The following is a 24,051-nucleotide window of genomic DNA, read 5'->3' as shown; positions in this document are numbered from 1 at the left end:
GGGGTTGTGCCTGTCCCCATGGGGAGCTGAGTCCCACTAGGCGGCTGTGTCCTGCGGGTGGAGTCACTGTGTCTATGGGGGGTGGTCTACGTGCGCTGCGTGTGCGTCCCCGAGGCGGGGGCTCTGCGTCCGCCGGACGTCTGGACAGCGCGCGAGCAAGGGCAGCGACGTCCCGGCAGTCTTTCCGGAAGGCCCGCCCCTTCCCAGTTCCCTCCGCCCCGCACGGCGTGGGCGCACGTCCTGGGCTTGGCCCCGCCCCGTCCCGCTCCCGGCCCCGCCCCGCGGTGGACGGGCTCGGCGCTCCGCGGCTGCCTGCGGCGCGCACGCACGTCCGCCCAGCGCTTCCGGCCGCGGGCCCCGGCGCCGGCCCGACCGGACCCGACCGCCGCCTCCAGAGCGGCATGCGGCGCTGAGGAGCGGCTGACCGAGGGCGGCGCCATGAACCTCCTCCCGTGCAACCCCCACGGCAACGGGCTGCTGTACGCCGGCTTCAACCAGGACCACGGTGAGGAGCCCGCGCGGCCCGCGCCCGGACGCCCCTCCGGCCCGGCTGCCCCGCGCCCCCCGGCCGGGCCCCGGCCCCGCCGGGCCCAGCGCTCCTAGCCGCCCGCGCCGCCTTGAGGCCCCGCGTCCCGGCCGGGCTCCGGCCGCCGCCCCCATTCGGGTCGGGGAGCCAACGGGGTCGGGGAGCGGACGGAGGCCGGGGCGTGGCCCTCCCCTCCCGGCCTCCCGCGACCCCCGGGCGGGCGACCGCACCCCCCGGCTGTTTGCGGCCGCGCCCGGCCGGTCCCGGCGGAGGCAGGGCCGGGCGAGGGCCCAGAGGCGGCGGCCTGGGCCGGGGCGTGGGCCGGGCCTCCGGGGCGGGGTGCCCCCTGCCCCCGCCACGCCCACTCGGGGCCCCGCTGCCGCCCACCCCGTTTAAAGATTTTTTGCCGAAGGCATAATTTACGATCTTTCTCAAAACTCGTTTTTGTTGTTTTTTTTGAGCTCCGTTTAGGGTCTTTGGCAAATCAGCTGTAGTTAACGTTGAAGTTTCTTTTCAGCCGCGCACCCGCACTTTAAGGAGCTCTGGTGGCGCAGTGATTAAGCGCCCTCGCTGCTAACTGAAAGGTTGACGGTTCGAATCCACCAGCCGCTTCGTAGGAGAACGATGTGGTTGTTTCTGTAAAGATAAAGCCTTGGAAATCCTGCGGGGCAGTTCTGCTCTGACCTATAGGGTCGCTGAGTCTGAATCTGTTCCACGGTAATGGGTTTGTTTTTGTACCTACACTTTTTATAGATGTAGGGACGGTGACCTACTTTTGATGTAGCCTCTCACTTTACTTGTTTTAATTAGGAAATGTGACCGAAAATGCGAACAGGGCTTTTGTGGTGTTTTGCAGGATAAGGGGATTTTTAAGCACTGCTGAGTATGCCTGGAGGGAAATCACTTTTCTTTTTAAGTTTTTGAATCTAGCGCAAGTGATTTAAACTACCCAGGCAGGATAATTAAGTCACATCAGGGAAGGTGGGGCAGTGACCTAAAGAGCCTGCTGACTCTGGCCCTGCTTGGGGCTACCACTGCACTGGGAGGGTCTCCCCCGCTGTCTCTCTGGCGTTCAAATTTGAAGTGCCAATTACTAAATTTAATCCTTGAGAAGAAAGCGAATAATAACTTATTCAGTGATGTCATTTTGAGAACTAAGGTGTACCTGACCAAAGCCATAGTTTTTCAATCATCTCATGTGTTTGTGAAAGCTGAAGAAGACCAAAGAAGAATTGACACCTTTGAATTGGGGTGTTGGTGAAGAATATTGAGAATTCCAAGGACTGCCAAAAGAATGAACAAATCTGTCTTGGAAGAAGTAACAACTAGAATGCCCCTTAGAAGCAAGGATGGTGAGATTGTCTTACATACTTTGGACATGCTGTCAGGAGGGATCAGTCCTTGGAGAAGGACATCATGCTTGGCAGAGTACAGGGTCAGCAGAAGAGAGGAAGACCCTCAACAAGGTGGACTGACACAGTGGCTGCAACAATGAGCTCAAGCACAACAACAACTGAAGGGATGGCGCAGGACCGGGCAGTGTTTTGTTCTGTTGTGCACAGGGTCGCTGTGAGTCGGAACCGACTCTACGGCACCTAAGAACGGCAACAACATAGTTGTCTTTGATGGTAGTTGCTTTTTGTTTTTTAGTATTTCAATCTGAATTGCGTTTGCAATTTACCTGGGTGTAATTTACCAGGAGGAGTCCCTGGGTGGCGTAAATAGGTACATGCTCAGCGGCCAACCAAAAGGTTGGCAGTTTAAACCAAAACCAAACCCGTTGTTGTTGAGTTGACTCCAAGTCATGCGACTCTATATAGAAGTAGTTTTACAAAGAATGTTTATCCGTGATTTTAAATCGCTCACAGTTGGTTCTTCTCCTTCCAAAGCTCATTTGCACAGCAGTCTTTAGGATTCAAGGGTTGATGTCTGTGTTTCCATAACAGTCTACCTGTTTTTCTCCCCATTCCTGTGGGAAGCAGAAGTGTTGCAGTGTGTACACCTCTGGGTACGGGCCTGTCCAGCAGGAGCAAGCCCTGAGGTGACATGGCCATGCAGTGTTGTGGCTCTGCAGTGTGGGTGGAGTGTTTGCATGTGGGTAGCTGCAAACTGCATGTCAGAAGACCCGTCCTTCAGTGATGGTGGGCACAGTCGCCAGCCAAGGGCTGAGCAAGGGTGGTGCTCCGCCTTAGTGTGGCTTCCAGCCTTCTTCTGAACTTTGATTGAAGCGTATGACATACACGGAGAAAAGTGCATACATCATATGTGTTTGGTTTGATGATCGTTTGAGACTGAACACACCTATCGATGTCCAGCACCTGGGCTTCTTCCGGACCCTGCCCCCATCACCCTGACTTCTAGCTGGCTGGATTAGCATTGCCTGGTTCTGCACTTTAAGAACAGAATCTTACACTCCACGGTTTGTTTCTAGCTTTTTTATTCACCATCCCATTGATGAGGTTTTGCGTGTTGTTGAGTGTGGTTGTAAGATCATCCTCCAAGTACATTGTTTTTCTCTGTGACCACCTCGCCGTCTGTTTGGCCAGTTGACCAGCGGTGGGCATTTGGGCAGTTCCAGTTTCTGGCTGTTAGAATAGTGCTGCCATGGATATTCTAGCTCATGCCCCTGCTGCATGTGTGCTCACGTTTCTGCAGGATGTGTGCCTGGGAGCAGAATCTAGACGGCGGTACAAGCAGTGTCTGCACTCCACAGCAGGGCCTACCCCAGCGCATGTGTGGCATCTCCGTCATGTTCATGTCGGCCTTTTGGTGGGTGTGCAGTGGATCTTGTGTTTGTTTGCGTTTCCGTGGTGGTGAGGGTGAAGTTGGGCACTGTTCTCTGTGTTTACTGACATCATATCCTCTCATAAAATGTCCAAGTCTCTTGACTGTTTTTCTTTTGGGCTATCTACTTTTTCTCTTGTTGGTTTGTAGGAGTTGTTATTTGTCATACAAATGTTTTGACAGAAATCTGATTGCGGCATAGAAGATGGGTGCCAGCTCAAGCTGGGAAAGGTACAATAGTGAGGGAGGAAGGAAGAGGGTGCAGTTCCTGTGTGGTCTCATCTTTTCTGCCCAGGACGGCTGGGTCTCCGCTAGGTGGATAGTATCACCCAGAATAAGTGATGAGATAGTAAATAAATAACTTCATTTTCAGGGGACTTTCAGACTCCAGACGCAGATAAATTGCATTTCAGAGCGCAAGAGCTGACTGCAAGATGCAGACTCTGATTCAGTAGTGGCTGTCAGAGGGTCTTGTTGTGTTCTTGGTTTCCACATTTGGGAGGGCGGCTGGTAGGGTGTGGTTCCAAAGCTGGAAAGGCAGGTCAGAACCAGCACACTGGAAGTTAGAAGACCGTGGCCTTGGCCTTCTGAGCCGTGGTACAGTGGCTTGAGCGACCAGGTGTTGCCACGCTGCATGTGAGGAATGGGTGGAGAATGGCTGTGTGTTTTTCGTGCGACCACAGGCTGCGTGTGAGCCAGCAGCTGAACATGAGTCTTGAGGAGATGAATGTACTTGGGTTGCACATATGGTGATAGGAGTTCAGGTCCTAGGAATTAATGCACCGTCATCTGGAAGTTCGAGGGCTTCATCAGGTCTGAACAGCCACTAACAACCTGATGTAGAGCTGGAGGTGGTGGGCAGCATGTGTGGCCAGACTGGGAGCAAATACCAGGGTTTCAGGAGCCAGGGCAATTTGCAGGTAGGAGGGGAGTCACAGGAGAACTTTGTCCTGTAGGTGGGGAAAAACAGTCCTTTCCTCACTCTCATTGGCTGCTTCCCCCAGAGCCTAGAACTGCCCTTCCCCTGTCCTGAGTGTCCACCCCTGGGGTTGCCTGCTCTGTGGCCACTGTCCTCCGCTGGGCATGGGTGTACCCTCTCCCCACTGCTCTCCAGGGCCTGGCAGGGTGCCTTCCACACAGGAAGTACTCCCTGGCACTCAGGAAGTGCTGCTGGTACAGGAAATGCTCCCTGGCTCTTGAGAAGTGGTCCTGGCACTGGGAAGTGGTTAGTGAATGGCTGGAGGCGAGGGCAGTGTAGCTGGTGGAGGTGGCCAGGGCATCCCCCTCACTGAGTGTCCTGTGGAAGCCTGTCCACTGGGAGAACAACAGGAGGGCCCTGTGTGGGGTAGTCAGGTGGAGGTCCTCCAAAGGCTCCGAGGCATGCTGAAAGATGGGAAACGCAGTGCTAGGATGTGTGTGTCGATGGGTAGAAAACGCAGTGCTGGGACCTGTGTGTGTCGATGGGTAGAAAACGCAGTGCTGGGACCCGTGTCTGTTGACGGGTAGAAAACGCAGTGCTGGGACCTGTGTGTGTTGACGGGTAGAAAACGCAGTACTGGAACGTGTGTGGGTCGACGGGTAGAAAACGCAGTTCTAGGACCTGTGTCGACTGGTGGCGTTTCTCTGAGAGACGTAGTTGTGGCTGCAAGTTTTATGGGGGTGCTGAGCATCTGTGGAGCTCCACCTACCCCAGGACTAACTCCCCTTTCCCTGCCTTAGGATGCTTTGCGTGTGGGATGGAGAATGGCTTCCGCGTCTACAACACCGATCCCCTAAAGGAGAAGGAGAAACAAGGTAAGGAGCAGGGGTGGCGGCCGTAGCCCTCACGGCCGGATGGGGGCTTTGAGGGAGGACACAGGGCTCATGGCCCCGTAAACTTGTGTGTAGCTGTCGTCTCTCTGTCATGGAGCCCTTGTCTACAAGAGCTAGGCTCGAGGCTGACACACGAAGCTGGGGGCTGTCCCAGCGGCCAGCTGTGACTTTCCCAGTGAATTAATAGCCAGCCTGAAACCTTCTTACATGTTTTTCTTAAACTTTTGATGTCTCCTGCTGCTAAAGTTCTGGGAGAACTGAGCACTGTAAGCAGAGGCACAGAGAGACAGACGTACAGATAAACGTACAGATAGCACATAAATCGCGGGCACAGGAGGTCACCTCCTCGCTGCAGCCATGGTTCTGATTTCCACTCAGAGCACGTGTTTTATTTTCTGATACGGGAACAGCTCCTCGGCTGTAAGAGGAAGTCCTGCCTATGCGTCCTGGTGCCCGGGCGCCATCTCCACAGTCCCACACACTTTAGCAGCTGATAGCCTGCATTGGGGATTTTCAGAATTTTTTTTGGCAGCAGAATCCCGTTTTCACTGAAGTCTTAAGTATGGGTATAAAGGTTAGCTGGTAGTTTGTGTCTTAGAATTTACTCTATAACCTGAATTTATTCTGGAAAGAGTGTAGCCAGGAGTTAGGCACTCACACTCCTGAGCTGGGTAGACACGACTCGTGGCTCTGCCTCTTGCCAGTCTGCCGTGTGACAGCGGGCTAGTCCTCTTCCTCTAGGGATGACAGCGGCACCCCGCTCCTGAGGTGGCAGTGGTGATGAGTGAGTGAGAGGGCACAAGTGGGTGTGTAAGTGTGAGCTTCACTTTGTATTTGGAGCAGCGGCAGCAGCAGTGTTACTGTTAGGAGATCAGGGGAATCATGAAGAGTTACAGGACAGTTTTCTTTATCAGTCTTCCGTAGGTGGCATTTATTGTGTTTGGTTACGTAATGAGTTGAGACAATTTCACTTTATGCAGATAAGTAGTTGTAAATACATTTTAAACAGCTTGCACATCTCAGGATACTTTTTACTTAAACTGAGCCAGAAGCTTGAAGAAGCGTAATAGAAATTGGTTTCACAGTTATTAGTGAATTAGCTACTGCTTCCTAATTGATGAAATGCTTACAATCAACTAAGAATTTCTTACAGTGAAAGTGAGTTGGACAGAAGCATCTAAAATTTCCATGCTTCAGAAAAGTGCACCTTTACTGTGACATGTGTGTTTTGCACAAAGGTGTCCACTTGCCGTGCCATCTGTGCTGTGCATGTGGGTGTCCCTGAGCTCACCTCAAGTCCGTTGCCCGCATATGTTGGTGGTGTATGTGAGTTCCCGATGTTCCCAGGGGCAGGTGGGCCTTGCCGGGGGGGATACCTGGGTGCAGCCAGCGTTTGTGACAACGGCACATCTTAGAAAGGAGGCTTAGTGACAGGTGTATGCAGGTTGCACAGCCAGAGCTGCCCTGCTGCTGTGTATCAGGCAACTGCAAGTTGGCGGGAGAAGAACAGGCCAAGTTGTGACCTTTCCCCTTTTTTCTTCTTGGTTTGCTTTCATGAGTTGGAGGAAGGAAGTGTGCGTTGCAGCAATCTGCCCAAGATTTGAGCCCTCAGCCAGTTGTCCTCAGTGTAGCTGTGTGGTGATTTGGAAGCCCACGTGCTGGGGGGCACAAGCAGAGCACCCCTCCAGGTGTAGCCCACCACAGGCTAGGCAGGTGCTCGTTAGGAAGCGGTCTCAGGGATGCTGTGTTCCGGGCGGGCTATGGGGCAGGTCCTGCATTCTTCCCCTTCCAGGGACGGCTCGTGGTCATCAGTGGGGGTAGCCCTCCCAGGGGAGGTGAGGCCGCAGGCAAGGACGGTGGAAGGTTGCATGTGGAGTGTGTGGCTGTGGTTCACGCTTTGCTTTCTCAGCACTGCTACAGGTCAAGGTAGAGGACCACAGGTCAAGGTAGAGGACCGCACTCCTGACGTGACCTCGGAGCCTGTAAGTCACAGCCAGAGGTGCACTGTAAAAAGGCCTGGACAATTGAGAACGTGTCAGGAGTCCTACATCTGGGCAAGGTGTGACGTGCCGTGGCTACAGAAGGTCCGGGTCAAGTGTGGAGGATGGACACTTCTAAGCGCTTCAGACTTCAGTGGATGAGGCGTTTACAGTAATAAACAGACACCAGCGCTTGTGTCCAGGCTTTTAGTGTGCTTCCTCAGAGCCTGTGGAGTTTGCTGTGCTGTGAACACGAATGTGTCTGTTCTGTGTGTTCTGTAGCGTGGGCCTCCCAGTGCCGTGTGCTGTGTTCGAACGTGAGAAAGTGGTTCCAGTAACATGCTAAGAAGCCCAGAGCCCAGTCTTGTCCTGGCCGGTCACCGTTCTCATTTCTGATGTAGTTGGGTATGAAGTGGTGAGTGTTAACATGTCTTCTTTTTAAATTATTTTTAAAACTTCCATTTCAGAATTTCTAGAAGGTGGAGTTGGCCATGTTGAGATGTTGTTTCGCTGCAACTACTTAGCTCTGGTTGGTGGTGGAAAAAAGCCGAAATACCCTCCCAATAAAGGTAAAGTAACAGTGCGTCTCAAAGCCACGCCTTTTGTGTAGTGGTGTTTGGACCCTAGACCGTCTCTGTGTCTGTGGCCACACTTGTCCTACCGGTGGTCCTGTGAGTCCTGAAGGACTGGCCCCTGGGAAAAACACTGTCAGGGCCAAGCATCTGTCTGCGCATTTCTTGGGGAAGGTTTATGAAGGGAGCCACTTGTCCTGTCTGTACGTAACTGTGCTTTCCCATTAATGTGGTTAACTGGGAGATGGGCTGGGGTGTGCCGTGAGTCTGTGTCGCCTCCTGCAGACTAGCACCTGGATTAACGAATTCAGTAAGCAAGGCACCAGGGATTTTAAAGGATTTTCTTTTTTATTAAAACTATCGAGAGCCATTGACCCACAGAAACTTAGAAACGTTCAACTTGGTAGCCTATAGAACACAAAACCTGCTTGGCTCTGGGCATTGTGTGTGTTTGAAAGAGATTGCCGTGTAAAAGGTCCAGCACTTTGAAGGTAAGGGGAGAACAGAGAGCGTGAGCGGCTGCAGCAGTATGCTTTCTGCCTGTAAACTAGCTGTTGGTTGAGGGAAGAGGGCTGGGAGAAGAGACCAGGAAAAGGAGGGCAGAGCAAAGGCAACGGGTGGGTGTCTTGAGTCAGCACAGACTCAGGTGTTTGGGTGTGTCCATGGTCCAGGGGGATGCTGGCAGCAGACGGGAGGAGGGGTGTAACACACATGTAGAGGCTGTACTTCCGCTTGCTCAGGTGGTACTCAGACAGTCTCCCGGCAGTGGCTCAGCCCCGTACAGCCCCACGTCCTGCTGTTTCTGCTCTGATACATTCTCTCTACTACAGTGATGATCTGGGATGACCTGAAGAAGAAGACTGTCATCGAGATAGAATTCTCTACAGAAGTCAAAGCTGTCAAGTTGCGGCGAGACAGGTGGGCGTGGTGTAAACTGACTTTCTCCGTGGGTGGCCAGAGCACCTTTATAGTGAAGGAAGATGATGGTGACTCTAGTTTAAGGCCCAAAGGACTTAGGATTGCTTATGCTGCTCCACGGGGCTAGTGAGTTTGGCTTGCAGGCATCGTGTAGAGGCCAGTGGTCGATGGGCATGTGTGGGTGGGGCTCAGCGTCCCTCCTTCTGTGGTCTGTGGGTAGGGAGCTGCTGCGTGGCCTGGCCTTGGCAGCTCTCTTACCGTGGCATCAGGCTGGGGCGGCCCCCTCGAACGGGTGAGAAGACGGATGGCATTGCACCCTGAACGCCTCACTCCTGAGCCATGTTCTCAGGGTGCTGCCTCAGTGATGATTGCAGTCCAAGGGTGAGGGAGGTTCAGAAAGCCCCGCCTGTCCACGGTTGCTCTAGTGATGTCTTAGGAGAGCGTAGATGTTCATCCTCCTACGTGGAGCACAGCGTCAGGCTTCCTCGGTGCGGATTTACTTTGTTATGACTTCCATGTTAGATTAAGTTTTCCATCTCTCCAGGGTGACAGGACGTAAACAGGCCGAGCATGTGACAGTGACAGTGTCCACCTCTCGCCTGGTGTGTCGTGTCCAGTGGTGTCCATGGTCAGGGGCCCTGGATGAGGCACGTCACGGCCTCCTGCTTTCAGATTTCCTACGTTATCGAGACGTATGAGAGTACACAGATGTCATTTCTGCCCCACGTATCCTAATTAGTTCTTACTGGAGATGAGATGTTTGAGGGTAACATTTTTTTAAACGTCAGGAAGTTCAGGTAGCCATACTCCTACCCCAGGGAGAAGACTCCTCTGAAGTAGATGCGTCACTCCTTCAGCTGGGCGAACACAGGCTCCCCCTGGGTGGCGGACTTGGGCTCGCCTCCGGGCAGCACAGTGGTCCTCCCTCCAGAGATGCCTCACAGGGAGCCGTGATTCAGTTCAGGAGAGGCCCTTTCCATGTGGTGTTTGGGGTATTCCAAGATGATAGGGACGAAAATCACAAAATGTGTGAGTTTCCCTTTGGGGCAAGAAATCTGACTGCGTGTTTCTTTTCAGAATTGTAGTGGTTTTGGACTCCATGATTAAGGTGTTCACATTCACACACAATCCCCACCAGCTGCACGTCTTTGAGACCTGTTATAACCCAAAAGGTAAGAAGTCCGAGGACGAGCAGCCCTGATGGGAAAGCTGGGCCATATGCGGCGAGGCCTGGCCATGTTGCTCCTCCTTCAGGGGGCCTGTCCAAGCAGCCGCCCTGTCAGCACGCCAGGCCCAGTCAGGCTACAGCAGGACATGTGTTCCTTACCTTCCCCGGCCCTTCCCTCGTGTCTACTCCACCTTCAGTTTAGCTCACTCCAGTTCCTGCTGGTTAGTGGTTCGTAAACTTGAGTCCTCCGCAGAGCCTGGAAGCCTTCACGTGACATCAGTCTTGCCCTGCTCCACCCTGGGCTCCCAGGCTATTTGGGAACCGCCCAGGTGAGAGCGTGTCCCCGCAGTGGGGCCTCCAGTCTACAGCGTTAACGTCCTTTCTCCGTCTGGGATTGGGAAACGCTTGCGGCTGACTTTGTCACTCATTTTGCTCTTTAATTTCTTTTTTGACACCCCCCGCCATTAGGGTATAATTTACTGAAATTCATTGATTTTAAATTTTAATAGATACATTTTGGACATCGTATGCAATTGTATAACTACCACCACAATTGAGGCAGAATAGTCCCGCCCCCCAAACGCTTCCTTGTAACGCTTTGTTTCTGGCTGCCTCCCGACCCAACCCTTGAGCTTTGCCTTTTGAGATGTGTTGGTGTAGAACTGCCCCATAGGGTTTCCAAGTCTGTAATCTTCACAGAAAGCAGACTGCCACATCTTTCTCCCACAGTTCAGCTGGTGGGTTCAAACCACCACCTTTTAGTAAGCAGCCGAACACTTAGCACTATGCCACCAGGGCTCCCAGAGTGTCTAGTCAAATCTTTTACCTATTTTTTAATCGGTTGTTTATCTTGCGAAGAAATTTAATAGGTTTAGGTCTTAAGTTTAGGTTTTTAAACATTGAACGTCTGTTTTTGGATCAATGAAACCCTTCTGGATTTTTGTGTTAGGCGAAGCCCCAAATCCTGACATAGAAATGTGGCTGCTCTCGTGGCGTCCACATGTACCTCCCTTCCGCTGTGGGGCTGTAAGAGTGCTTTAGCACCTGGACCGTCCGAGTCGACACACGGTGGGGTTGCAGTGGCCCCTTGCAGTGAAGATAAAAGCGTTACTAGTGTCCGAGGGCTGGCTCCAGGCCAGGCAGCTCCAGCTGCCTGTGGGGGTGAGCTTCCCCAGCTTGCAGGCATGCCTACCAGTGGTTCCTCGTCGCCTGCACACAGCCCCGTGTTTCTCCCCTGGGTGGGCTGCTCTTTTTGGTTGGTGAACCAGTGTGAGGCCCTCTGTTGGCGCCCCTCTTCCCTTTCCTCGCTGGTGTCCCCCACACATGCCTCGTGGGGGTGGGAGGGAGCCCACTGGGATTCAGTGTGTGGTTTTGTACTTGTGGGTAATTTGAAATTGAGCCTTCTGTTTTCAGTTGGGCTGAGGGTGTGGACTTTGTACCATCTACTGGTTCTTGTTCTTTTTCTTCTCCTTTTGGGGGTGTTCTGGAGCTTTGGGTCTGCACTGCTGGCTCTAGCCTTGCTCAGAGGTGACCCACTGGCCTTCTCAGGCTCATAATCCTCCCTTCCCACCATCTCGTCTGGTCCTTGTGTGGGAGGTTGTGATGGTCACATCCCGGGGCAGCAGAAACTGCGGGACCATCCCAGTGGAAGCAGAGGAGGAGGTCTGTCTGCCTCTCAGTGCCCTGGTGCATGCTTGGTCCTGGTGCACCTGTCTGTCTGGTGGTCGTTCAGCTGTCACCAAGACCACGTGGATGCTCAGTCACGTGTAGCAGTGGACTGACCCCCCTTGCAGGCATGGCCACCAGTGGTTCCTCATCGCCTACACACAGCTCCGTGTTTCTCCCCTGGGTGGGTTGCACTTTTTGGCTGGTGAACCAGTGCAAGGCCCTCTGTCGGCGCCCCTCTTCCCTTTCCTCACTGGTGTCCCCTACACATGCCTCGTGGGGGTGGTAGGGAGCCCCACGTGGCCATCTGTGGTCCGAGCCTTTGGCCATGTGGAGGGCCCCATGTATGTGTGCAAGATGTGCCTGCCTCTTCCTGACCAGGCCTCACGTGTCCAGGAGTCCCGATGAGTGAGCACTGGGTCAAGGAGGGCCTAGAATATAGATCATGTGTGAACGGCATATCAGCAGGTGCCTGCACGGTGGCCGGATTATTGCGGTCATGCCAGGGCACCAGGCCTGCTTCCCAGCCTGGCCTCGTGATGACGCTGTGACGAGTTTCCCCAGCCCCGGCCAGTGGGCTGCAAAGTCTGAGCCCGACGGGCTGGTCTGTGCCTTTGCACCGTCGCTCTTTCTGGCATTCCTGGGCCCAGACGGGTGGCGAGGTGGGCTGTGCTTTTGGATTGGGTGACTGTGGAGGCGTCAGCTCTGCCCGGACTGATGTATAGATTTGACGCTGTCTCAATCAGAATCCCATCGGGGGTGTTCGTAGATACCAACAGGCTGATTATAAAATTCGTTTAGAAAAGCAAAGGAGCTAAAATATGAAATAGCAAAGCAACCTTGAGAAAGAAGCAGGGTTGGTGGGATCCCTGAGCCTGGTTTCAGAGCTAGCGTGGAGCTGCAGCAATTGAGATGGCACAGTGTTGGCGGGGGGCAGGCAGCATGCATCACCGGGCCGGGGGAGAGCCTGGGAACAAGCCTGTGCATCCATCGCTTGACTGCCGATACATGAACCAGGCACGGTTCGGAGCAGTGTCACAACAATGGAAACACTCGTGTAGACAGACAGGGAGTGAGCAAAGGAGACAGCTTGAGGAGTACTTCGCTGTGCGGGACACTATTCCTGGAGCCGGTGGCATCATCTTGGGCGTTGCTCAGCGGCTGGGTCGGGAGTCTAGGGGTCAGGTCTTCCCATCTGGAGGTGGACATGGAATCGAGGCCCGTATACCAGGAGGAGGAGACGTGTGAGGGCTTCAGAACAAGGCTTGTCTTTGTTCTGGATCCCCACCTCAGTGTGGGGAGCTCCTGGACAGAAGATGGCCCACCTTGTGAGTGCCACCAGACTTTGGGCACAGCTTAGTCCCCTGTGTGGACAGAAACCCCACCAGCAGACGCAGTGGGGCCCTCTGCTGGGCCCTGTCTTCCCTCATCTGGCAGGCATGCTCCTCAGAATGCTTGACTGGGGACAGCTCTGCATGGTCCTCGGACTACCTTCACGATGGACAGTTTTTGTGATTCTGGTGGGCATGAGAGTCTCTGGATTGTCATCACTGTTGTTGTCATCGTCATTATTTAGGGCAGGGGGGCAGGGAGTGTGTTGTGGTTGTGGAGATCAGGGTTTTGAAACCTGTCGTGAGTCATGTGTGGCTGTCCTGTCTCTCCAGGTCTGTGTGTCTTGTGCCCTAACAGCAACAACTCTCTCTTGGCCTTCCCGGGCACACACACGGGCCACGTGCAGCTCGTGGATCTGGCCAGCACTGAGAAGCCGCCCGTCGACATTCCTGCACATGAGGGCGTCCTGAGTTGCATCGCCCTCAACCTGCAGGGGACGCGAATCGCAACCGCATCTGAGAAGGTGAGCTCAGCCCTGGAGATGCGTCTGTGCTCGCTGCCAAGACTGATCGCCCTGATGTCCTGTCCTGACAGGCAGACAGATGGACAGGCCGTGGGCTGGGTGGTGCCCTCACCGGGGGGGCAAGGCCAGGGCTTTGCAGACCATCTCTGCTGAAGGACCAGGGCTGTTTCCAACCTTCTGAAGACAGCATACTTCAGAGTCTGATAGAAGTAATTGACTAAGAGCAGAGATGAGACCGGCAGAGGCACACTCTGGCTCTTTATTCCGAGGAGGAGAACCTGCTTGGCGGGGGGGAGGTGCGGCTTTTATCTGTTGTCAAGTCGCTTTCCCCCAGAGCTGCCGAGTTTCTATCCTTTCTATCCCCCGTCAGCCTGCTGGACTCTTCCAGTCACTGGGGAGATGTTGAAACAAAAAGGGTGGAGTCTGTCCTGAGTAATTTGACACCAAGAGGGTCTCAGGAAAGTGGAGTGGCTGGTCCCACTTTAGTGGCCTCACCTTCTGACAGCAGAGTGACGCTGTCGCTTGTTCTCAGTGACCTTCTCAGTGACCGTGGGGCTGTAACTGAGATGATATTTCTCTGGACAGTGACTTGGCGAGGGTCTTTGAAACCTGCAGGGACGTGTGGGTCAGGGGAGGGCGCAGCTGTGGAAAGCGCGGGCGTGGTTGTGTGGATTGCCAGGTCCGTGAGCCTCTGGTGATGAAAGCCTTCGCTGTTTTTCAAAGGGGACCCTTATAAGAATATTTGATACCTCATCAGGGCACCTGATCCAGGAGCTGCGGAGAGGCTCCCAGGCAGCAAACATCTACTGGTGAGTGCCCACGTCTTTCAACCTAGCGGAGATGCATGCTTTGGGGCAGGTCGGGAGGATCAAGGATGGCCACCCTGTGTCCACCCTGTGGCTGGGTGTTGGGCTTCAACTTTCGTGACTAGTTACAACTTTGAATTTTGGGGAATTGGAAATGTATACACGTCATCTAATTATGTTAATTATGTAAACCCACCACCTCTTCAGCACTTAGTGGTATCTTGCCAGTTTTATGCCATCTTTTCACCGCCCCCCACCTATGTTTCTGTAGTTTTTTAAGGCAAATGCTGGAGGCCTTGTTGGTTCATCTGTAATTCAGAGCCTGAATGTTTTCTGAGACTTATGTGCGACAGCCCTGGCGAGCACAGCACCACTCTGCTCAGTCACCACTTGCATGGAGGCCTTGCTCTCTGCACCTCAGTGTGCGCGGGGTCTGTGGGGCTCAGGACAAAGGCTGGTGGCTGCCACATCAGCAGGCTGACCACAGAATGGCGCTGGGCTCTGGAGGGGCAGAGTAGGTAGAGTCTGTGGAGGCCGCATGGAGCGGCGGGTGGGAGCAGCCTGGAGGTCCTTCCCCCAGGATCGGTCTGCAAGGAGCCTCTCACTGGGTGCACCATCCAGGCCTGGAAAGCCTCCTCATGGTACCTCGAGTGCTGCGCCCAGAGCTGACCCTGTGGCTTTGACCTCCATTTCCAGGGAGAGCTGTCGGTTCATGAAAGGGCCTTGGAGGTGGTGGTTTTCCCATTCCATCTTGAGTTGTAGGGAGTGAGGCGTCTCACGAGGTTTTCACACACAAGGTGGGAGTCGTATGAAGACCTCCGTGCTCCTCTCTCTGTAGCATCAACTTCAACCAGGACGCGTCCCTCATCTGCGTGTCCAGTGACCACGGCACGGTACACGTTTTTGCCGCTGAAGATCCGAAAAGGAATAAGCAGTCCAGGTGGGTCTGAGGGAGCCTGGTGGTGGGAGAAGACCATAGTCATGGTGGACGTCATTAATACCAGACATCCGGGCTGGAGCCTTTTCTCCACTGTTCACTTGATTTTTGTTGAGGATTGGAAACAGGACAGATGATAGGTACTGTCTTAGTTACCTAGTGCTGCTATAACAGAAATACCACAAGTAGATGGCTTTAACAAAGAGAAGTTTATTTCCTTACAGTAAAGTTGGCTAAAAGTCCAAATTCAGGGTGTCAGCTCCAGGGGAAGGCTTTCTCTGTTGGCTCTGGAGGAAGGTCCTTCTCTTCAATCTTCCCCTGGTCGAGGAGCTTCTCAGGCACAGGGACTCCGTGTCCAAAGGACGCACTCTGCTCGTGGTGCTACTTGGTGCTATGAGGTCCCCAACACTCTGTTTGCTTCCCTTTTCTTTTATCTCTTGAGAGAGAAAAGGTGATACAGGCCACACCCCAGGGAAACTCCCTTTATGCTGAATCCGGGAGGTGACCTGAGTAAGGGTGGTGTTACCATCCCACCCTGATTCTCTTAACATAAAATTACAGTCACAAAATGGAGGACAACCACACAATACTGGGAATCGTGGCCTAACCAAGTTGACACACATTTTTGGGGGGACACAGTTCAATACCATGACAGGTACTAAGCCACGGGTTATCACTTTCCTGTGGTTCCCCTTGAAAAACGCTCTGGGGGCGGCTTCTCATTTACTGCGAAACCCATTATAAAGAAAGATTGTTTTCTCATGTGAGAAATAAAAGAATAAAAGCAAAAACGGAATTTTAGAACATCCCGAGGCTAAAAGTTAGATTGAAGATATTTTTAACAGGATTTTTGGTTGAATCAAGTGAATTTTCTGTGCCTTTTTAACTTTGTTACATGAGTGTGATCACTTTTTCATTATTCCTCATCCTCACAGTTTGGCATCTGCCAGTTTCCTTCCGAAATACTTCAGCTCCAAGTGGAGCTTCTCCAAATTCCAGGTCCCCTCAGGCTCTCCGTGCATTTGTGCCTTTGGAACAGAGCCCAGCGCCGTCATCGGTGAGCGGTCCCCCTCCCCATTCCACATGCATGGCTCTCCCCAGCCCCAGGACCTTGCCACTCGAGGCCTGGACAGCCACCCCGCAGGGTGTCCCCAGGAATCGCTGGGAGCAGGTTTGCGCTCAGTCCGGGTGTGGGGTCCACTTGCATTGCTGACAGGTCACTCTTGCCGGAGCTGGCTGACGGAGGCGGGTGGTCAGCTCTCTCTGCAGCCAGGTCAGTGGGGGCCAGCAGCCTGCATTGCTTGGGAGGAGCCGTGGGTAAGGGATTTCCCTCTGTTGCAGCCATCTGTGCCGACGGCAGCTACTACAAGTTCCTGTTCAACCCCAAGGGGGAGTGCATCCGGGACGTGTACGCACAGTTCCTGGAGATGACCGACGACAAGCTGTGAGCTGCGCAGCCTGGATGCTTGCCCAGGCTGTCCCTTTGCTCCTGGGGCCAGCACACCACACAACAGTCAACGGTCTGGGGCTGCCGGGTGCCCCCAGCCTCGAAGCCATATGTGATGGTCTGCTTTCCTGAGAAAGGAGTCACATTTCCAGTATTAAAGAACAGCGTGGCTGTCAGGCACAGTGACGCCCTGCGACAGTGACCAGCTCGTGCCTGCCACCCGCCACCTTTTAGTTCAGCTGTGAAGTTAGCTTAGCAGTTCACTGCATCTCACACCCACGACGCCTCCACACGTGGGCGTCGAGGCTGAAGACAGGACGGACGCCCGGCAGCAGATTCCATTGGATCGTTGTGTCTTAGGGAAGGTGAACAAACGTAAATGTGAGTCCCACAGTATAGCAAGATTTAAGTAATGATACCAGCAGCAGCCTTAGAACAGGAGAAGGGCTCCTTCTCCTCAGCACGTGGAGCAGAGACCCGCTTTGTCAGACAGCACCACCTGGACGTGTCTCTGCTATAAGTTCTCGTCATGGTCTCCCTGTGTCTGTAGCCTTACCTGGCATGTGCACACATGTGCATCCCATGTCTATGTGGACTGTTGGAATTGAAGCAAATACAGGCCCCCCGGATGCCACTCCTCTCGCTGAGGGTGTGGTGGCCTCTTTTGATCTCGAACAAAGTGATGCAGACTTAGCCCTGGCTGTGGAGGAAAATGCTGTGTGACAAGGAGCACGGGAAGGGGGCCGGCAGCATAGCGCCTTGAGTCCCCGCCGGTCGGCAGTGGGCCTCCATCAGACTGTCAGCTCTTCACTCTCTCACAGCATCTTCCCCTGCAGCGTTTGTAAGGATAGCTACACACTTACGTTCTGGGAATGAAAGGCACATACTGTTTTTTTAGCCTTTGGTAAAAGCAAAATAGGTTATGGGCTCTATATTCTTAGTACTATTTGAGGTATATATTTAATTTTCCTCAATACCCTTCAAAAAGACTTGATTTTGTTTTTGATTTCAGGTTGCAGACATAAAATCTGTATAGCAGAAACTTCTCGGTTTGTCAGTTCTTTTCTGTCTTGTAATCAGCTAAGTGGATTTTGATGTAAAGTATGCATGTTACTTTCACATGTATTTAATCATGAAATTTAATTTTGCACACTTATTTTTAATGTTTCTCTTAAATAAAAGTGACTGATTTTGTTGTACCTTTTATCCATAAAGGGAAGTAGAATTTTGCAAATGAAATGAAATTCTCCCCGTCGTGAGAATCGGGATTGGACTGTAGCTTCAGGAGCAGCCCCCCCCATTCCTCAGGGACCGACTTGTGGCAGGTGATACTGTGGCGGGAACAGTGTGAAAGCTGAGCCCCTTGCATCTGCCACCCCCCTGTACGCGTGCAGACATGTCATGGGTGGCGCTATGGTGGTGGTGGTTGTTAGGTGCCATCGAGTCAGTTCCGACCACGTGTACAACAGAACGAAACACTGCCCAGTCCTGAGTCATCCCAGCAATTGTTGCCATGCTTGAGCTCGTCGTTGCAGCCACTGTGTCAGTTCCTCTCATCAAAGGTCTTCCTCTTTTCTCCTGACCTTGTCCTCTGCCAAGCGTGATGTCCTTCTCCAGGGACTAATCCCTCCTGACAACATGTTCAAAGTATGTAAGACGCAGCCTCGCCATCCTTGCTTCTAAGGAGCATCCTGGCTGTACTTTTTCTAAGACAGATTTGTTCATTCTTTTGGCAGTCCATGGTATATTCAGTATTTTTTGCCAACACCATAATTCAAAGGCGTCAATTCTTCAGTCTTCCTTATTCATTGTCCAGCTTTCACATGCGTATGATGTGATTGAAAATAACATGGCTTGGGTCAGGCGCACCTTAAGTCTTCAGGGTGACATCTTTGCTCTTCAACACTTTGAAGAGGTCCTTTGCAGCAGATTTACTCAATGCAACGTGTCTTTTGATTTCTTGACTGCTGCTTCCATGGCTGTTGGTTGTGGATCCAAGTAAAATGAAATCCTTGACAACTTCAGTCTTTTCTCTATTTATCATGATGTTGCTCATTGGTCCAGTTGTGAGAATTTTTGTTTTCTTTATGTTTAGGTGCAATCCATACTGAATGCTGTGGTCTTTGATCTTCATCAGTAAGTGATTCAAGTCCTCTTCACTTTCAGCAAGCAAGGTTGTGTCATTTGCGTAACGCAGGTTGTTAATGAGTCTTCCTTCAATCCTGATACCCCATTCTTCATATAGTCCAGTTTCTGGTATTATTTGCTCAGCATACAAATTGAATAGGTATGGTGAAAGAATACAACCCTGACGCACACCTTTCTTGATTTTAAACCAATCAGTATCCCCTTGTTCTGTCCAAACAACTGCCTCTTGATCTATGTAAAGGTTCCTCATGAGCACAATTAAGTATTCTGGAATTCCCATTCTTTGAAATGTTATCCATAATTTGTTACGATCCACACAGTCGAATGCCTTTGCATAGTCAATAAAACACAGGTAAACATCCTTCTGGTATTCTCTGCTTTCAGCCCAGATCCATCTGACATCAGCAATGATATCCCTGGTTCCACGTCCTCTTCTGATACTGGCCTGAATTTCTGGCAGTTCCCTGTCGATATACTGCTGCAGCCGCTTTTGAATGTTCTTCAGCAAAATTTTGCTTGCATGTGATATTAATGATATCGTTCTGTAATTTCCACATTCGGTTGGTTCACCTTTTTTGGGAATAGGCATAAATATGGATCTCTTCCAGTCAGTTGGCCAGGAAGCTGTCTTCCATATTTATTGGCATAGACGAGTGAGCCCCTCCAGTGCTGCATCTGTTGAAACATCTCAATTGATATTCCATCAATTCTTGGAGCCTTGTTTTTCGCTGATGCCTTCAGAGCAGCTTGGACTTCTTCCTTCAGTACCATCGGTTCCTGATCATATGCCACCTCTTGAAATGCTTGAGTATCGGCTAATTCTTTTTGGTATAATGACTCTGCGTATTCCTTCCATCTATCTTTTTTTGATGCTTCCTGCATCATTTGATATTTTCTCCATGGAATCCTTCACTATTGCAACTCGAGGCTTGAATTTTTTCTTCAGTTCTTTCAGCCTGAGAAACGCCGAGTGTGTTCTTCCCTTTTGGTTTTCCATCTCCAGCTCTTTGCACATGTCATTATAATACTTTATTTTGTGTTCTCGAGAGGCCCTTTGAAATCTTCTGTTCAGTTCTTTTACTTCATCAATTCTTTCTTTTGCTTTAGCTGCTCAATGCTCAAGAGCAAGTTTCAGAGTCTCCTCTGACATCCATCTTGGTCTTTTCTTCCTTTCCTGTCTTTTCAGTGATCTTTTGTTTTCTTTATGGATGATGTCCTTGATGTCATTCCACAACTCATTTGGTCTTTGGTCACTAGTGTTCAGTGCGTCAAATCTATTCTTCAGATGGTCTCAATTCAGGCGGGATGTACTCAAGGTCATATTTTGGCTCTCGTGGACTTGTCTGTCAGTTTGTCTTACTGTGGGGGCTTGCGTGTTGCTGTGATGCTGGAAGCTATGTCACTAGTATTCAGATTCCAGCAGGGTCACCCATGGAGGACAGGTTTCAGCTAAGCTTCCAGACTAAGACAGACTAGGAAGAAGGACCTGGCAGTCTACTTCTGAAAAGAATTAGCCAGTGAAAACCTTAGGAATAGCAGTGGAACACTGGTAGATGAGCCCCCCAGGTTGGAAGATGAGCCCCCCAGGTTGGAAGATGAGCCCCCCAGGTTGGAAGATGAGCCCCTCCAGGTTGGAAGGCACTCAAAAGATGACTAGGGAAGAGCTGCCCCCTCAAAGTAGAGTTGGCCTTAATGATGGGGATGGCACTGTGGTGGGAACAGTGAAAGCTGAGGCTCTGTGCCCGGGACAGCCTCATGGCTGCTGAGCACTTCTGGAAAACAGAAAACATGAGTAGAACCCTCATGTGGCCTTGGGAGAAGTGCAGCTCCCACTTGAGGAGCAGAGGTGAAAGAACAGTGTTTGTTAACTGAATTCATTCATCTGCATTAGCCATCATGCAGGCAGATGGCCCCAAAGGCACGTGGGGCATCGGTCTGGTGCGATACACGGTGTGTCTGAGCCCAAGTGCTCTAGTGAAGCCTTCTCTCTGTCTCAGCTGATTTTGTCCAATGGCTCAGGTCTGAGTTACATCATTGATGTGATTGTTGGTTCATGTTCTCTCTAGATATAATTCCTCTCATGTATCCAAGTGTCCACTAGACTGGGGGACAGCTTCTCAAAGGGAGAGTGGTCTTCTCACAGCGAGAGCTTTCTCTGGAAAGTGGGGCGGTTTAGCAGGGACCAACTCATGAGAAGTGTTAAGCGTTTTAAGTAACAAGCTGCGAGCCAAAGCCAGGTGACACTCGTCCCCTCAGGACACCAGGTCTGCGCCCCAGCTCTGCCGTGCAGGACGACCTGGCTCCTCCATGAGGTGACAGGATGACAGGGCCCGTGAAGATGCTCGCCACTGAGCAGTGCGTCCTGACTGGGAAGTTTTGCTAGGAGCCACTGAAGAGCTCTGCTTCCTGCTGCGCCTACTCCTGGCTGGGGTGTGTGCTTTGTCGACCAGACTGTCAGCCCTGTTGCAGCAAGAGGGCTCTGGCTTTTCCCGTGCAGGATGGTGAGCTCACGCCACGGAGTGTGATCTGAGAAGTGACCGGAAGAAGGCTGAGTCGGCAAGGTGGATGGACTGAGGAGGCGCCTGTGGTGTCACCAAGGCTTCCGCTCGAGTCTCTCTGAGGAAGAGCAAGATGTTGCAGAAGACAACAGGGTGATGCTTCCCGTGGGCTCACTTTGGTTTCAGCCATTCACAATTTGAGTGAACGCCTTGTGTGGAGCAAGCACCACGGCTGTCCTGTGCTTCCTTTCTCTGAACCTGGCTGAGTCCTTGTCTGCTGGGTCCATCACGGTTTGTCAGAGGCAGGCAGACGTGAAGGCTCTCTTTCCAGGGGTTTCTGCAGAAGCCCCTGCTTGCTGGCCATGTTGGAAAGTGCAAATGGTTGATTTTCCCACCAAGTACCAACTGCAATGTGTGAAATTACTGCCTCAAACAGTTGTTCTCTGAAGAAATCTGTTTATCAGGTGTTCTATTTCTGTGACTTCTCCAGGCATGTGGGCGTGAAAGCTTGTCCATTTCTCCTTGGCCTTGTTTGTCATCAGCCCTTCCTCTCCCAGCTTCCACACCTGTCCCCCAAGCCACTGGCCACCAAGTCTTCTCAGAAGCACTGCTTTCTTGGAGCCACATCCATGTTCAGAAGTGTTAGCTCACCACTGCCTAAAGCATAAAGACAGAGCACCAGCCTCCGTGACCTGGCCCACCTGTGCTTTGGTGGCATTCCTGTGGGAAGCTTCAGCCCCAGCTTGGCCTGGAGTTTAGCTGTTGGTGCTGCTATCTGCAGCCTTGTACGGCCAGAGGCTTTTATGTCTGCGTGCTTTCGGCAACTGGACACCTTCTATGGAATACACTATTTCCCATATCTTGGTTCCTGACCCTTCAGTATTTTCCATTATAGGCATTGGATTAATTGCAACACCTTTAGAACTTGGGTTTTGCAAAAATTTTGTTCCTCAAAATGGATCAGAAAACAAAATACAACATTTGTTTTAAAATCTAAATATGTATATAGAAACTGTTTGTTTGTCGAAAGCAAAATTCCCTTATGTTGCCTTCTTCAGAGAAAAGCGTCACAGGACGGCCCTGCGCCTCCTTGGCGTGAACTTACCATCTCCAGCAGCGTCACACAGATGCTGCCGTTAAACCTTTTAAAGCAGAAACGTGTCAGCTGCTGTAGTTACTATACAGGTGGGCACTTGTGTTTTTTGCTGTTAACAGTTTGGAAATGAAGAGCCTTGTGCATACGTGCTTACACACTTGTCCACCTGTTAGGAAAATAGAACTGAAATTGCACAAAGGGTTCACAGGCCTAAGATTTGATCTACATTTGTCCCGCCAATGCTGAACACTATGAAATGGGCCAATCTCTCATACCTTAATAGGACCAAACTCTGTGCATGATTCATCTTTTTAATCTTCAGTGGGGGGAAAATATCCATTTGCTGGCTTCTTGCAATTATTTTGTAAATTGACTTTTCATGTCTTTGTCTTTCCGTTCGTGTATTTTGTTTGTAGGAACTTATTTATATAATAAGTCTTTGGTACTTTTTTTATTTTTTTGAGGTTTTATTTAGTTGTTTGCAGATCTTCAATTTTTATGTAGCCAAATCTATCAACCTTTTTTATGGTTGGTTTCCGGTATTCATGATTTAGAAAGTATTTTTCCTCAGGTGCTGGTTCGTGGGTATTGTTCTCAAAGTTGACTAACTGAAAGTAATGTCAAAGCATATAGTGAGGTGGGGGCCTCGTTTTCCTCCCACACACCGAGATGTTTAGGCGTTACTCAGACGTGGGGTGAACACACTCCAGATTTGTCCATTACTGCCCTGACTTAGGTCACTGCCCTGATGTCTAGACGTCCAGGGAGCATTTCAACACTCAGTAGCTGGTTTAGGTAATGAATTATATGGTTACCCTATTTTAGTGCCATTTAGTGTTCTGCTAATATTGCCTATTCTGTTTTTTTTTTGCTAAATAATATTTTATTGTGTTTTAGCTGAAAGTTTACACAGCAAATTAGGTTCCCATTTAACAATTTTTATACAGATTGCTCTGTGCATTTGGTTATAGTTTTCATAATGTGTCAGCATTCTCGTTATTTCCTTTCTGTTTGTTCTGTTTCCATTGATCTAGCTTCCCTTTTCCCCCTCGCCTTCTCATCTTTGCTTTCAGGTAAATGTTGACTGTTTGGTCTCATATAGTTGATTGTTTAAGGGAGCACATTACTCATGGGCGATATTGTTTCTTTTATAAGCCAGTCTATTATTTGGCTGAAAGGTGACTCCAAAAGTAGTTCCGGTTCCAAGTTCAAAGGGTATCTCACGGTGGTAGTCTCAGGGGTTCCTCTAGTTATCAGTCTAGTAGGTCTGGCCTTTTTTTAGGAATTTGAATTTTGTTCTACATTTTTCTCCCAGTCTGTCTGGGACCTTCTGTTGTGTCCCTAGTCAGAACTGTTGGTATTGGTAGCCGGGCACCATCTAGTTTTCCTGGTCTCAGGTTAGAATAGAAGAGGCTGTGGTTTATGTGGGCTGTTAGTCCTATGGACAAGTTTATTCTTTGAGCCTTTGATTTTCTTCATTCTCTTTTGCTCCGTATGAGTAGAGACCAGTAGATATATTTTAGATGGCCACTCACAAGCTTTTAAGACCCCAGATTCTACTCACCGACCTTGGATGTAGGACATGATGAACTATGTAATGCCAATTGACTGAGTTGTCCCCTGAGGCTGTGGTCCTAAGCCTTTTAACTCAGTAAACCAGTCCCACAAGTTGTAACTTGTAATTGTGCTGTAACTGTGCCCCCTGTGTACTTTGTTTTATATGTGGATATATATGCAGCTCACACATGCCTGCAGATACACCTATACCTGCATATGCATTTACTTGCATTTGCCTTCCTGTATGCATATGTTGCTGTTGTTAGGTGCCGTCCAGTCGATT

General features: G+C 51.1%; 1 protein-coding gene across 2 annotated transcripts; it reads left to right on the top strand.

Annotated features, from left to right (window-relative positions):
• Positions 1-328: 328 nt before the first annotated feature.
• Positions 329-23,058, top strand: WDR45B (WD repeat domain 45B). Of its 2 annotated transcripts, XM_049859181.1 has the most exons (11): positions 329-505; positions 3,182-3,295; positions 5,030-5,104; positions 7,569-7,670; positions 8,504-8,591; positions 9,669-9,763; positions 13,089-13,279; positions 14,003-14,088; positions 14,924-15,025; positions 15,958-16,079; positions 16,364-23,058. In XM_049859181.1, exons 3-11 carry the CDS (start codon positions 5,047-5,049, stop codon positions 16,468-16,470), a joined length of 951 nt encoding a protein of 316 aa, XP_049715138.1. In that variant the 5' UTR covers positions 329-505; positions 3,182-3,295; positions 5,030-5,046; the 3' UTR covers positions 16,471-23,058. The 2 variants fall into 2 exon arrangements, with proteins under 2 accessions (XP_049715138.1, XP_049715137.1); XM_049859180.1 differs by lacking the exon at positions 3,182-3,295.
• Positions 23,059-24,051: the final 993 nt, after the last annotated feature.

This window comes from Elephas maximus, chromosome 19 (assembly GCF_024166365.1).
Source record: "Elephas maximus indicus isolate mEleMax1 chromosome 19, mEleMax1 primary haplotype, whole genome shotgun sequence".
Classification (NCBI taxonomy): Eukaryota; Metazoa; Chordata; class Mammalia; order Proboscidea; family Elephantidae; genus Elephas; species Elephas maximus.
Note: the sequence above shows the minus strand (reverse complement) of the source record. Positions and strands in the feature narration are given on the sequence as shown.

Coding starts and splice junctions, on each gene's coding strand:
- WDR45B (XM_049859180.1), top strand. CDS start 439: ATGAACCTCCTCCCGTGCAACCCCCACGGCAACGGGCTGCTGTACGCC. Junction 14,089..14,923: donor CAGGCAGCAAACATCTACTG/GTGAGTGCCCAC, acceptor CTCTCTCTGTAG/CATCAACTTCAACCAGGACG. Junction 15,026..15,957: donor AAAAGGAATAAGCAGTCCAG/GTGGGTCTGAGG, acceptor TCATCCTCACAG/TTTGGCATCTGCCAGTTTCC.